General features: G+C 37.2%; 1 protein-coding gene and 1 long non-coding RNA gene across 2 annotated transcripts; both read right to left on the bottom strand.

Moving 5' to 3' along the window:
* Positions 1-3,520: 3,520 nt before the first annotated feature.
* Positions 3,521-4,341, bottom strand: LOC119785024. The gene is made up of 4 exons (XR_005281000.1): positions 4,261-4,341; positions 4,142-4,168; positions 3,896-3,918; positions 3,521-3,805 (listed from the first exon to the last, which is right to left on the bottom strand). It is a non-coding gene; the product is annotated as an uncharacterized LOC119785024 (long non-coding RNA).
* A 998-nt stretch (positions 4,342-5,339) lies between these two features.
* On the bottom strand, positions 5,340-13,556 carry LOC119785025 (proliferation-associated protein 2G4-like). Its single transcript, XM_038287404.1, has 13 exons — positions 13,369-13,556; positions 12,059-12,187; positions 11,864-11,969; positions 11,688-11,757; positions 11,499-11,591; positions 10,168-10,231; positions 10,007-10,085; positions 9,851-9,929; positions 9,633-9,766; positions 9,453-9,547; positions 6,445-6,572; positions 6,298-6,351; positions 5,340-6,223 (listed from the first exon to the last, which is right to left on the bottom strand). The coding sequence occupies exons 1-13, from the start codon at positions 13,454-13,456 to the stop codon at positions 6,164-6,166; spliced, it is 1,179 nt and encodes a 392-aa protein (XP_038143332.1). The 5' UTR covers positions 13,457-13,556; the 3' UTR covers positions 5,340-6,163.
* Between the last annotated feature and the right edge of the window lie 1,992 nt (positions 13,557-15,548).

The following is a 15,548-nucleotide window of genomic DNA, read 5'->3' as shown; positions in this document are numbered from 1 at the left end:
CAATGTGTTAAAGTGGCACAGTCAAAGTCCAGGCCTGAATCTAAACCTAAAACTTAAGTAAAGAATTGAAAGTCTGTTTTTAAAGGCTCTCTATGTGATCTGATTGAAGTTGAACTTTTTTGCAAAGAATTATAAGGGAGATCTTTTTTTTTTTTTTTTGCACCATGTTCTTCTCCCACACTGTTTACATTTGATCACTGCTGCACATTAACAAATGGAAATATCATGAAAGCTGTACAAAAACATGTTTTGTTTTGTATAAACTCTGTGTATACAAAATGACAATAAGAGTTGTCTAAGTCTAAAGTCTAACTTGGAGTGCAAAGCTTTCATTGCTAAAAAAAAGGATTTTAAGAAAACACTGAACTATATATCTATCTATCTATCTATCTATAAATATATATATATACATACATATATATATATATATATGTGTGTGTTGTGAATTTGGCGCTATATAAATAAACTGAATTTATATATATAGCGCCAAATTCACAACACACACACACATATATATATATATATATATATATATATATATATATATATATATATATATATATATATATATATATATATATATATATATATATATATATATATATATACTGTATATAGTCAACACAAATAAGTCAACTCAAATATAATCCAAAAATAACAAAAACTAAATTCCTTTTCATTTTGATTTACAGTTAGATCATCTTACATGTCCCTATTTTGATTATTAAGATTTCTTACTCAACTATTGCAAATCCCTTGCATCACATGTCGTATTCATAACAATGTCTGTGGCTGAAAGATGAAAGGTGTTCTGTCCATTTTATTCATTTTTTAATGCATTTTCTACACTTTGAATTTAAATTAAACTAACCAATACTCAATGTTAGTTCACTCATTTGCATCACACCCTGTTTTTTCACATGATCAACAACTAAATCTCAGGAAAAAGTATTTATTTGCTCACTGAAACCCTAAAACCCACACATTAAGTAAGACATAAGCAACATTGATAACAAATAATAAAATGACTTTCTCTGAGCTACGGCAAAAGCAGAAGTAGAAGTCACAGGATAATAAGTTTGAGATGTTGAAATATTTTGGGCTCTGAGGCAAGAAAAGGTGCAAGTCATGCCTGAAACTGCGTCTCATGCGTGTCAAGTGAAACATTTGGCATAACATTTCATAACATTTTACAGTCAATAACACAATAGTTTATATGTAGTTGTGGGAAGTTAACCTTGAACTAACTAATCTTTTAATAATTACATGGATCATTAATCAACTTTAAAAAACATTTTGGTCCCTTAAATATTTATTTTTTGGGATTATTTAAGCAGCGCCATCTAGTGAGAATCCTCTTCCCTGCAACTGCTATTTTAGAGAGTTAATTTTCAATTAACTTATCTATAAAATACCCACAAGTTGTGGAAGACAGATGTTACGATTCCACAAGCTGTTGTAATATTAAAAAGGAAAACAGAATTTCTACAGCTGATGTGTCCCAAAACCTACTCATTACATCAAAAAGAGTCTGGTAAGCATCAATAGGATGAACTACATGAATTATAATTGAAATGAGAATCATGCCGAGGCTAAATTGTGTAATAATGTGATTACTACATTGGCCATGATAAAATATACTTCCCTTTTTTTTTTATTGTCTGCCATAAAGATCATAAGGGGGTTCTAGCCAGTGCCCCTGTAGAACAGGCCACACCCCCTGTTAGGACGCATATACTTAAAACACACACCAGAAAAATTTAAATCTAAGTCAATTTATTTTTACGTAACTAATATTTCCTTGATTTGAGCAGATGGGTAAGAGGATTTGCCATAGGAAGAGACTTTTTATGTTTGAATTAGAAAAAAACAACCGTAACATGTTTTTTCCAGTGCATCATATCTACCTTTATTATTACAAAAGCAGAAATACTCCTTCCTTTAGCTGATCATCTTATTTACCTGCTGGAACTAAGGGTAAAAGTGCTTATCTTAAGTAATCTTTATTTAGATCAGCTGTTGCAGCATACTTTTAAAACAATTTCTTACTTGCATCCAAAACAGAAAGGAACTGATTTGTCCCCCCTAGACCAATAAAACATTTTTGCCATTACAATTTATTTTAACAGTCAATCAGCAATTAGTCAGCTCCAGCCTTAATAATAAAGGGTCATGGTTTTCATCCGTTAGGTCAGAGGTCTGCATACTTGGCTTTGCTGTTGCTCACTTAATATATTTAATGGGTTTGTGGCCCTTTTTTTCCTGTTAGAACAATGGCACTCAGGTAAATTTTGTTTAGAAATGCCAGTTAAGTTGTTTCCAACACTTTTGGATATTTAGTCACATTTCAAGATCTGCAGTTCAATATTCAGTCATGCAGATTCAAGAGTCTGCAGCTGCAGCAACACTTAACGGAGTGGGAGGTATGCACCACTATACGATCCACAGAGCTGGAGAAAAATACACCATTGCTGGCAAAATTTATTGAATCTTGGGTACAACTTTTAAAGGCTTGTGTGAACATTGGGGGCTTAGGCCACATTTAACACAAAAATAGACTCTGTTATCAAATTCGGGATTTTAAGTCCTATTCAATTGAGCACAAAGGTTTACTGCCTTGATGAGCGCAGGACTACATTTATCTACCTTTAGTGTTTTTCCAATTTAATTAGATGTCCTGCAATCTGTGTTTCTTGAAAGAGAGAAACTTAACAAGACTGGGTTTAAAGTTTCCTGCAATAAAAACATTTCCCAAATTCCATTCTTTCATTCATGGTAATTTGCAGTCTTGTTTTATTTTTATCAGTTTTACCTGAATCCCTCATGTGCTTCACAGAATGAGCATCACAAGCTGGCACAAAATCAGGCAGACGGAATTGCCGTCCAGTGCTCATAAAGAACCAATATGGTTTCAATGCATAGATGCCGATCATGGCAGTTATAAAAACTTATTTTATGAAATCTACAAAAGAGCCATCATTCTTTGCATATCAAGTCCTTGTAGAAAACAGCCAGTTACTCCTACTAGGCCCACATTAAATGGATATATAAACATCCCCGACCGAGGTCAACCCATCCAAAGTCCACACAGTGTGCTACAGCCATGTCTAATGGTGACCTAAAATTTCTATACAAAGATTTTGATTTAAGACCATCTTCAGATGACTCGCTTAATTTCAATCTAGTTATTTCATTTTATGTAGCTCAATTGTACTTTGAGGACCCCAGCAGTCATTACGTTGGCAACATAAGGGAGTACCTAATAAAAACCATCTCAAATATATAATATAATGCTGGCACCAATAAGTAAATACTAGGCATACGCCTATTTAGTTGGAACATTTTGGACTTTGTTTAAACCTCGGTGCTTTGCCGTTAAGGGTTTCATGATTAATGACTCTTTCAAGACTGATTTTCTACACACACACAAAAAAATAAACAATGTAAAAACTTAAAAGTACTTCCATTAGAACGGAATAACAATGCCATTAAAAAAAGAAAATAGGGAGACAAATGCAAGTATATTATAAACAAAAACTTTAATCAAAAGTATAAACAATAGCAAATGACAAAAGTTAAGGAATTGAGATTAAAGAGTCCAGAATGTCCCAGTGGGAAAGCCTGTCATCCAACAGGATCTGGATCATCTCCTCAGCGCCTGCTGATCTTCTCTCTCAGGCCTTCAGGCTTCAACACAGGAGGCTCCTGGTTCTCTGGCCTTTCTGATGGAATCATGGCCACAGACAGAGTAGACAGGACTGTTCACTTGGACCTCTGCCTCATCTTTCTTCTTTTACGCTTCAGCCTGAAGGTACAGCCAAAACATAGTTCATTAAAATATCCTAAAATGTATTAGTAAGCTTTATCATGAGTCCAACTAGGATACAACCCTCACCTGCGCATGCGCTTCTTTCTCCACTGCAAAGAGCACGTTTATAATTGTCAGTTTATCATTAAGCATTGACATATTACACAATTATTTTGAATTAAAATGCATGAAATTGTTATTAGTTTTAAACGGGTATAATCTGATATCTCCATACAAAGGGGAAAACGTTGCCTAACTCAATATGGCTAATGTCGGCTATGGTGGCAACATTTCAAATAAACTTATCGCACAATAGAAGAAACAAACACCAACCTTAGCTCTCATCTCGAAGAGGGAAGGCTGAAAGTAAAATAAAAAACATTAAAGAATGCTTTTATGTAAACTATAAACACATGGATTCCAGTGGATTCTGGTAGAGACTTCATACTCACCGAAAGCTAAGGAACCGTCTCCACCTCTGACGTTGTATTATGGCGACACTGTATTTATATGACATGTGACGTCTACTATGCGCGACGAAATTGAGGAGATTTAAAGGAGCAGCAGGGGGAAATATTTTGTAGTTTTTTTTTTATGTTTATTACTGTTGACACAGACACACCCCCACACACACACATATATATATATATATATATATATATATATATATATATATATATATATATATATATATATATATATATATATATATATATATATATACTTTATTTGGCAAATTTGAATTTCATTGCAACCATTTTTAGAGGGGGAATCATAATCTTACAGTTATACATCCACTGAACACTGTAATAGCTTGGACACTTTTAAAAACACACTGAACTTTTCCTGATCCCTGATCTACTCCAATTCCTGTTAGCCCTGACAATTGTCTTTGAAGGCCTAATATAGTGTACCATGCTCAGGGTACCTCAGTCATGGAGGAGGATGGGGGAGAGCGCTGGTTAATTACTCCCCCCACCAACCTGGCGGGTCGGGAGTCGAACCGGTAACCTTTGGGATCCAAGTCTGACACCCTAACCGCTCACCCACGACTGCCCCTTTCCACGGTTGGCATAATTTTCCATGATCCTATGATCCCTCCCAATGAATGACATACTACAGTCAAGCTGTCTTCAATCTATGAAACGTTCACAATATTGCAAAGTTGATAGTTATGTGGAGCTCTAATTGCAATTGGTTAACAAAAGCAGAAGTGGTTACAGGACATAAGCAAATGTGTTGGCAACGAGAAAAAACAAACAAACACAAAAACATGTTACTAAACCCTACAAGAGTACTAAAGAAACCCTCACCCCAAAAAACAGCTGATAAACACATAAAAACAGAAGTAAAATTTACATAATGTAGCACTGGACAAAGCCAGAAATATAAACAAACCAGTCGATGGCTGATGCAGCAATTAATTATCGTAATATATATAATTTAATGAAGACTCCAAATATTCCTATTTCCTAATTACCGGTACCTTGATTCCAAAGAGAACACTTGCCAAAAGAAAAGAAGCACAAGATTGGTGTCAGGTGGTTCTTTATTGTTTTCCAAAAATAGTCTCTGAAACTTGGATTTACAAAACAGCCATAATTTGAACAGATGTAAAAACAGACGACCTTACAGTTGTACCAGAGAACCGACTGCTGAAACTTTGCCCACAATGAAGGAAAACTGTTGCATCACTCAAATGACAAGTCTCGATGTGTCAGTTTTAAAAATGGATGACCTAATTGATGGTAGTGTAAATGCTGTAATTCTGCTTAATTCATCAGAAACTAAAGCTGTAATAAAATGTTTATTTCATTGACTTTATCCACAAGTTATCACTCCTTGTAAAGATATGGATTCACCTGTAATCCCCTGAATGCACGATGATCTATATTCTTGCTCAAACTTATTTACCACATTTTTCACTATTGCTATGGTGCAAAATTGATATAGCAAGCTGGGAAAGCTAACCAGTTGCGTATATTTGCATGTGTTTCGCTGTTTCAACTCCGCCGAGAGCATTTCTGGAGAAAATGTGTCTTTCAGGGAGCAAAACCAGAAACAAAGGAGGCAGATCCTCAAACTACGCTTCTGGTTTTTGTTGAAACTCATGCGGATGACGGTTCTAGTATGTAAAAAATAAAATAAAATAAGTTTTTCTAGAATGACTGGTTCTCAATGTCATGCTGTGTGTTTTTGTTGGGAGTGACAGGATTCAGGAGCAGCTTTCTCCCAGACTAACATCAGAGGTATTGACAGCAGCTAAGCCCTCCAGTCCCTCAGAGAACCGGGACAGAAAGAATCGTGACGTCTGTTCTTTGGGTCATCAGGTTTCTGTCTCTGTTGTTTTGAAATTTACTCGGCAGCTTCAGTCTCCATTGCTTGTCCTGTTGCATCCTCTACAGTCTTTGAAGCCTGCCATAAGAGATAAAATTAGGTCTGAGAAAAAGTTCTAGAAAGCATTTTCAGAAAACAGGTCAGAGCGTCACCTTCTTTTTCTTCTTTTTCTGAGTCTTGCGACTTGCAGAGCTCTGGAGCAAAGCCTTTATGAAGAAACACCAACAGACATAAGTATAAGAGCAACAAACATCTGAATACACACGTTTTTAAAATCACATCCATGAAAGGGGTCAAACCTTCAGCTCTGGATCCTCCACATCGTGCTCAGACTTGTAGAGCTCAGGCTCGTAGAGGCTGCTGGTGATCCGCAGAGGTCCGTTGGCCATGAGCAGCACAGTGAACTTAAACTGGGCCACAAACTCCCCTGAGCAAAGATGGAATGAAGATCAAAGATGGTGAGGAATAGTTTCTACACATGGCAAAAATCCAGACCTTTTCACATTCTGATTTCCAAAAGATATTCTAAAATCCTTCTTTTTGAATTATGAACACAAAAAGTTCAAATGAGCTAGGCTCCGATATTTATTCTGCGGACAGACTTTTTTTTTTTTACATAAAAGAAAAAGAAAAAAAAGATAACAGATGGAGGAAAAATAAGGAAACGTGAATAAAAAAATAAATAAAAGAAAATAAATGAACACAAGGAAATGAATGAGTGGGTAATTAGTCAGCAGCATGGATGAACATACAAGAGTAAAGATGGATGGACAAATGGGTAGATGGATGAATGGATAGACTGAGTGGGTGGAGACAGATGGATGGATCTATAACAACTGATGGGAAACTAATACTCTAATAACTCTTTCTATACGTATTTAAACCTGAACAATAACAAATCATTAGGTTCTTTAAGGGCTGGACAATTCATTGCATTTTCAAAATAATCACAATTTACAAAACGCAATTGTTATATCGCAGAAGCACACAGTTGTGTTCACATTACATTTAACAAGAGTATGACACCCAGTTTTCTAACTCCAGTCTAGGGCTGCAACAACGAATCGATAAAATCGATAAAAATCGACTTTTAAAAGCGTTGGCAACGAATTTAATCATCGATTAGTTGTGTCGCGCGATTAATGCGTCATCCGCCGCCGCCGTCATCCCGGGGAAGAAAAAAAAATATGGCGGAGCGAGTCAGCGCCGCAGTTGCAGTGTTGCCAACTCAGCGACTTTTCAGACCCCTCCAGCGACTATTTTTTTAAAAAGCGACTAGCGACAAATCTGGCGACTTTTTACGGTGTCACTGGCGGCTTTTGGAGACTCTTACGTGAAAGCATGTATCGTTCCTACTCTTGTCCTCCAGCGGCAGCTGCTGCCGTGGGGCGCCTCCCCCATCCCAACGCCTTTCTCCCTCTCCCACAAGAATCCCTCTCAGCGCTGCAGTCCGAGCCGCAGGATTTTAGTGAGGAGTTTACCCTCAGCATCCAGACTGCAAATGAAGCGCGCATGCCCCGGGATTGACGGCGCAAATTGATCACAATAATTAGAATAGCCTTTGTAAAGTGAAAAAAGTCGTAACATGCAACTTTTGTAAAGACAAATAAACATGGCACGGAAGCACCACTGTTATGACGCAGCACCTGAAAAGAAAACATGTTGGAGCCTTCGATGGCAGTGAAGAGAGCTGATCAGCAGGATGAGTAACCATGTTTGTTTCATTTTAAAGTGGGGAAACGTAACGTTAGTTTCTCAGGTAGCTCATCTGATGCTTTCCTTACCTTGTTAGTAGGTTACAGACAGTGATAAGGTTGGCTACTTATTTTACTTTTAATTTCATTTGAATTAGCTTAAGCAGTGTTTATATTTTCTTTATAAATAAATTAACTTGCAAATTATGAGGGCAAGGCTTTTAAAGTTTAAATCTTCTGGCAAAGATAAAGTAAAGAAGATCCTGCAATTTATGGAAGTAAAGCAGAATAAAATCCAGCAAGATCAGTAATATGTCAATTAATTATCTGCCACATTCCCCTGTAAATATCTGTCTTTGGAGGATGTGTTTTTTAGCACCCCTACTTCTCTCATTTTTATTCCAAATACAATTTATAATTTGAATCACAGGGCTATTTTTATCTCTATGGTTCAGTATTTTCTCAAGTAGCAACTTTAACTGCTATACTTTCCTGTCTTAAAAGGCAGAACTCTTCTAGTCTAAAAAAAACTCATTTGTTGAAATGGGGGGGGCCTATTGTTTGAACCCCTTAGGGGCTTTAAAAAACAAAAATGTCTCTTTTTGCGCTTTATGAAACAAAGTAGCCTATATTTTGTGGATGTACAGCTACATTTCTCATGTAAGTTTGCGTAGTTTTAAAACAAACATTTAATTTTTCATATTGCACCAGTACAGTTAATGAGCAACTTGTACTTGTGTGCTTGTTTGTTCTGTCTAAAATGTTTATTTTGGAATAAAGAGGTTAATATAAAAAAAATATTTTGTGTCCGATTCATCGATTAATCGAAAAAATAATCGGCCGATTCATCGATTTTCAAAATAATCGTTAGTTGCAGCCCTACTCCAGTCCTTTAGATGGCTGTAATATGCTTAAAGTGGCTCATATGAGGGAAGAGAGAGTAGAAGAAACCACTTTCCCGCAAAACATTAACAGTAAAGTCCTGCCACAATGGACTCTGGACAAGCAAGCTTATAAGGCAAGGAAACAAGAAAGCCTGGAGTGAAAAATCTACATGCATAGGGTGAGTGAAAAAAAATAAAATGGCAACATTTGTAGGGAAAAAATTAAATCGAAATTTAGATTTTCAGCAAAACAGTTCCGCCTTAATGATCTAGATTACGGCTGATATAAGTCTAACCGATCTCCAAAGTGTTGGCAGTCTCATCCAATATTGCTTTTTCTTTCCCCATTCAAAGACATGCATGCATCAGTCGATGAAGATGCAGGGAAAAATATTAATATCTGTCAGCTGGTGTTTGAACCGATAAATAAATGATTAACCCTGTGATTCCACCAAGTAAACCAGCAATGTCAACCTGAACAGATTTAATCAGATCTAATATCTGTGTGTTTTATGATATTCTGTGTTTGCCAACATCAGTGCAGTTTCTCTTTTCCATTCCAACGGTGAGAATGGCAATAACTAATGATTTCAGCCCTACTGGGAGATCAGCAGTTTAACCCGACTCTGCTTTAATTCAATTAACTGTCTCGTCTCAGCGGAACTAATTTCTGTCCCATTTCCTTTCCCAGCAGCTGCTGGGCGTCACCAGTCTCATCGTTTCACTCACCTTCCTTCTCGTTCAGCACAGCAAACGGCTGCAGCAGCTCGTGTTTGGCGCACTCCACCACCCCCAGCCTGGCCTTGCCTTCATCCTCGAATGCTCTGAGCACACAGAAAGATCAGAAGACATTAATGTACAAGAGGGAATGACTGTGGAAAAAAGACGGATGAAGAGAAAAGCGGTTACCTCAAAGTAAAAGGCATGGTGTCGAATCGCCTCTCCATCTCGCTGAAGAACGTGCGGGATGTTTTCATCTTCAACCCATAAACCTTGTTGGGGTCTCGCTTGTAAACAGTGGTCCTCTGGCCGCCATCCTTCGCCTGCATAATCAAACACAATTCCTTGATTATTTAGGATCTAAAAATAATTAATAAAAATGTAGCTGTAGCATTTTGTATCCACACCTTTCCCTCCCCGGTGCTGATCAGCACATCCACTGCATACACCTCATGCACCTCGAACTCGGCCTTCTCGTGGTCCTTCCTGTAAAGAGAAATCATAACGGAATTAATTCATAATAGAACCGACCAACAGGACGGGGGATAGATGACAAAGCTCACCTCTGCTGGTCCGTTGGGTTCTGAATGATGGTTTTCTCCCCATCGATCATGTGCTGCTTCAGCTGATGAGACAGCATGCCTGTAGACGTTGAAGGAATAAAATGAGCCTAATGCCATGATAACTGCCTGAAACAGATTGGCTGGTTTTCACAAGCACCCACCTTCGATTGGGGAACATTTGAACGACTTGGCGATCTTGTTCCAGGCTTCTGTTACCTGTGTGTTCTGAAGGATAGGATTCAGTCAGGAGTGTTAGTGGCGCTCCAATAGCCATCTTTATGTTATTTACGTAAAAGTATTCACACCCCTATAAACATCCTTGCATTTTCTCATTTTAAAACTACATATTTCAAGCTCTTCCACAGGGATTCTTTTCTAGTATACCATCATAAAGTAGAGCATAAATATAAAGTTAATGATGAATGGCTTTGAACAACTTAAACATATACAAACCTGGAAAATTGATAATTTCTTTAATCAATTTACCAGAAGAGTCGATACAAAGTGGAAAAACTACAAAAACATATTAGTAAAGTTATGGCTGCTAAAGTTTACAACAGAGGTGAAAGTGAGAACAGGAGATTGTAGAGGAGTGAACTTATTAGTGGGTGGAAAAGACTCATAAAGCTGCATTGCTTAAAACTTTATGGTCCAGGTTACTATTTTTAAACAAATCTTTGCAACAAATAAGGCAACAAGACCCCGCAAGGTCTACAATGTCTGAGTAACTGCTTCACAGAGTACCACCTGTCATCTGATGTCGCCTGTTGTTTTTGATACGTTATCTACTTTAAATTAAGTATAAAAATTGTTAGCTAATCTAAAAATGTAATAAGCCAAGTAAAAACAGTTAAAAGCTGATGTAAAATGTTAAACTTTATTAGATTCAATGTTCTAAAGGGTTATGTTGGAACAAAAAAATTATTTTCTTTAAGTGTTTAACATGATATTCTTATAGAAGTCGTCTTTGGATTTTGAGCATATTTGACTGACTGTTTATGGAAATAACAATGGCCTCGATTTTCAACATGAAAATACTTGTAATCTTTAATGTTATAAAAGTAATAAGGTCTTGTCCCATCCTCCAATAAAAAACAACTTGGAATGTTGAATTTTGGAATAATTCACTAAGTGTCCTATTAATGGTTAAGGGGATAATGAGCCAAAACATACAATCAGATCCATAATTCAGCAGGTCGGATCAGTGCATATTAATATGTTTAATTGTCCTAAGTCCAGTTGAATCTGAGCAAAGCACTGGAAACAATTTACTGATTGAGCTGGAGGCATTTTGTAAAGAAGGATGGTTAAAGCTTTGGAGGCCCTAAATGAACTGCAGCTGTAACTCCTGCAAAGAGTCAACAAAGCACAGAGGAAACTGAATAAAACACTCTGCTGGTTTTGTTTGGGTTGTTACCTGGCAAAACAAAAAAGTTTGAAGGGCATGAATACCTTTGAAAAACCACATTATCTGAAAGGGAGCCTTTGTTACCTGGTTTCCTGGCTTGACGAGCCGGAGAGCAGCTTCTGCACACAGGTATGCTGCTTTGATGACATCAGCTTTCCGCCCTGTGACAGGGTTTTCCTGAGGAAGACGCAGCAGCCAAGTTCAAAACGGACCAATCAGTACTTCCAAACACAAAACTGCACACGTGATATCAATCCAGGGGTGAGAACACACCTTGGTTGCTCCAACAATGAAGCTGTGAGCCACATTTGAGATGAAGCCATCAACATGCACCCCAAGATCGCTGCGCGCCAAGAAAACAAGACAAAAGGTAAGGAGAGCTTCAATGTCTGTAGTGAACGCAGTACCTTTTACGTCCAGCGGGATGGGCTTAATCCCTGGCAGCTTACATTTTTACAAGATCCCCGTCTTTCAGTATGACATCAGGGTCACTCTTCAGAGGGGAGAAGTGACACACGCAGTTGTTAACCGACACGCATGTAGGGAAAGCGATGCCTGAGAGACAGAGGAGGTGGATTAAGCAGGTGAGTCGGACAAACGGGTGACAAAGACGGAAAAGACAAAAAAAAAAAAAAAACATTCACCTTTCTTCATGTCTTTTTCCTTCTTGAAGATTTTACCAGTTTCCGCCAAGACGAACTCATCTCCTTTCTGACAGAGGCTTAAGACGGAGACTCCAGCTGCAGCCACCTCAGCTACTTTCTTCAAAGCCTCTGAAGAACAACAAAAGAACCAACAAGGGAGGTGAATGGGAGCATGGAATGGCTAGCGAATATACAGGGATATGCAAAAAATAAAAAAATACAGGGATATCCAAAAGTAATCAAATCCACTGATCTTCTTAAAGTCATGTTGCCTTTTTTTTAATTAGGGTTTGATGCGGTAGAGTGAAACAAAGTAATGCATTATTGTAAAATAGAATGAAGATTCATGGTTGTTTTCTTTTTAAAGAAGCCAAAAGCTTGGATGTAATTTATGAATACTGAGGATTGCCAATCAGGTTAAGGTCTGAACCCTCGACCGGGTTAATATAATACTAGACTGTTCTCTGATCAGTCCATTAGGATTGTTGTCCTGCCTGAAAGGTCTACAGACTAAAAGGGTTTCAGTCTCAACGGATCTCTATTTACACGCATCTTCCCCTTAAATCTCACTAGCTTCCATGAAACTAATGAAGAAAATGACCGCTACAGCATTATAGTGCCATCACCATGCTCCACGGTGGGGATGATGTGTCCAGGATTTCCTTAATCTGACACCCACTGTTTAACACTAAATTATATTAATGTAAAATTTTAAGTGGACTGTGCCCAGTTCAGAATTTCTGCTGTTACACCAACAAGCTGTTTACAAACGGAAAGAAGATCAAACTGGGAATTATTCCCAGATTAAAGGAATTACAAATGCTAAGTTTACTTTTCAGTGCAGAATAAAATTGATTAAATATATTTATATTATGCCATTACATCAGGGAAATTATAAATACATTTTACTTTAATTACATAAAGGAAAAACTGACTATTTTTATTAGTATAATTGAAACTGCATTTATTAAATTAGTATAGTTGTGGGTTCACATTTAAATCCCTGCTGCTCCGCTATATTCCATTGATAACTGATAGATTAGCAGTTAGCTGCTAACCAGTTAGCTCAGTCATAAAGCTAACAGCCAAGCTCATAATACAGCATAATTCAAGCTAATGGAGAACAAAGTGAAATATCCGCGTAGATGTTTACAAACCAAAGTTTTTTCGGTTACGACTATTGTTCTTCTTTTTCCTAATATAACCCAGCCCTGGCTGCATGCTGCGGCACATGGCACAGCTGCTTATCCCGGGTAGCTGACTCTGCTAACTACGGGGACTTAAAGACTGATCCGTCTCGTTCCTCTTACGGTTTGCAATCTCTGCTCCCATCTTGTACTTGGTGACCACCAGGTCTTCGGCGATGGTCTGCTCCTGTGTCTCATCATCTCCAGACATGTTGGCAGTATGCTGACCGAGAACTCAGACAAACTTTCTCCCGGTGCTTGTCAGTCAGTCAGGCAGGCAGGCAGGCGCAGAAAGGACCACACTGCTTACGCGCTGCTGTACGCCACCCACCGGTGTTGCGGGGGAAACGGTACCCCGGCCAGGAAAGGCAACATAAAAAATAACCTCTCTTCTTCTTTTCTTTATGGGAATCGCTTGCTGTCGTTAAAAATTAATTAAGCTTAACGGTAGCAACTAGAACTCAGTTCTTGAAAGTATTGACATTTATTTCTTGATAAATATGAGTTTTATTTATTTATTTGTTTATTTTCACAAGAAAATAGCAGCATTTAACAGTGTTAACATCAGAAAAAATATTTTTAAGACAACAAAAAATATATTTAAACTGTATGACTTATAGGTATTTTAGACTTTTTTCCCCCCAACGAACAAGAAGCTTTTAAAACAGGGGTGCTCTTTTACACACAACACCGGTCTTGTTGTCCCGCTTGGTTTCAGCCGAAAGGTGATCCCGCCTGCTGCCAAAGACTCGCTCCTCAGTCAAGATAGTTCACTGCTTGTTTGGCCCGGAAGGTAAAACCCCGTATATCAATGAGGAGTTATGTTGGTTAAAAAACACACACACAAACACACCAAAAAAGAACAAAAAACCCACGGAAGAGGAGTAGAGCCACTGAAAAAAAAGTTAACTGATTTTTAAATTTTATTTCTGTATAATATGAGAAAAAAGTCAGTAATCTGACATTATTCTCCCAATTCTGACTTTAATCTCAGATCTCTGACTTTTTTCTCAGAATTCTGACTTTAATCTCAGATTTCTGACTTTTTTCTCAGAATTCAGACTTTAATCTCAGAATTCTAAATTAATTATGACAGCTAACAAACATGTTAGTTATCAAGCCATAGCCATGTTTGTTTTAGAGCCTAAACTAGATCGGGTCAAAAAAAAAAAAGAAGAACATAAATGAAATAGCATCACTTTTTACGTGCCCTCTGGCACCTAATTCCGTCATTTTCCCCCAATGTGTTACTGGCCCTCCCAAACAATTCACATCTTTGTCAGTGAAGCTGAGTGCTCCCACATCTCTTCCTTCATGGTGCCCATCTACATTAAGATCCCAAATTCTGAGATTAAAGTCATAGTTCTGAGAAAAAAAGTCAGAATTCTGAGATTAAAGTCAGAGTTCTGAGAAAAAAAGGCAGAATTCTGCTTTTTTTCCCCCAATATTAAATTGAAATAATATCTGAAAATCAGTTAACTTTTTTTTTTCTTCAGTGGCCCTAATCCTCTTCCATAAAAACCCAACCCAAATTCGGAATTATCAAAAGTATGAGAGTGTTAGAGTAGAGTAGCGTTTCTAGCTGTAATTTCCGTTTTTTTTAAGGGACCACAGAACAGAAGAATAACAGCATCACAAAAAAAAAAAAAAACATTAGCTGAGCTACAAAGCCTTTCTTAATACACATGGAGCTGACTTTATTTTCTAAAATTTTTTTTAATTGAATTGTAAAATACACAAGTCCAATAAATCCTTGTGCTTCTGTCAGCACATGTAGGCTAATCCTAAAAACTTGATTTAGTATGATGCAAAAACTGATCTAAATAAGTAAATAGTTTTTAAAATAAGTGCGGTTGCACTTGATTCGAAAATAAGATGATATGGCAAAGGAATGTGCCTTTTACCTTTATAATTGGATAATTAGATATGTTGTACAATAATATAGTTGTTTTTTAAAAACCTAATTATCTGATTCTATGGGCAAATTGTCAAGTCAAGGGAAAATACATTTTTTTAAGAAAAATTAACATACTAATATAAATACATTTGCAATGTTTCCAGCACAGGGGCCATAACAGGAGCCAGGGCCTGTTCTGCAGTGGCACTGCCCGTCTAGTACCACCTATAATACACTCCTTTTTTATCTATTTAGTTGATGTGGGGGTCTTTTTGATTACAAGTTGATTAAAACATGTTTTACCAATACAAAATACATTGATCTGATGTATTATATCAGATCAATCTGATGACGAAGTATCCGCCTTGTTCAAAGGCAGGTACTGATGTACCATTTAAATTTTATA

Source organism: Cyprinodon tularosa, unplaced genomic scaffold, assembly GCF_016077235.1.
Source record: "Cyprinodon tularosa strain WSP-4 unplaced genomic scaffold, ASM1607723v1 ctg239, whole genome shotgun sequence".
Taxonomy (NCBI): Eukaryota; Metazoa; Chordata; class Actinopteri; order Cyprinodontiformes; family Cyprinodontidae; genus Cyprinodon; species Cyprinodon tularosa.
Note: the sequence above shows the minus strand (reverse complement) of the source record. Positions and strands in the feature narration are given on the sequence as shown.

Excerpts from the sequence above, each read along its gene's own strand:
- LOC119785025 (XM_038287404.1), bottom strand. The coding sequence starts at position 13,456 with ATGTCTGGAGATGATGAGACACAGGAGCAGACCATCGCCGAAGACCTG. Across the intron at positions 6,573-9,452 it reads TGTGCTGAACGAGAAGGAAG|GGGAGTTTGTGGCCCAGTTT; the intron begins GTGAGTGAAACG and ends ATCTTTGCTCAG. Across the intron at positions 6,352-6,444 it reads TGGAGGATCCAGAGCTGAAG|GCTTTGCTCCAGAGCTCTGC; the intron begins GTTTGACCCCTT and ends TTCTTCATAAAG.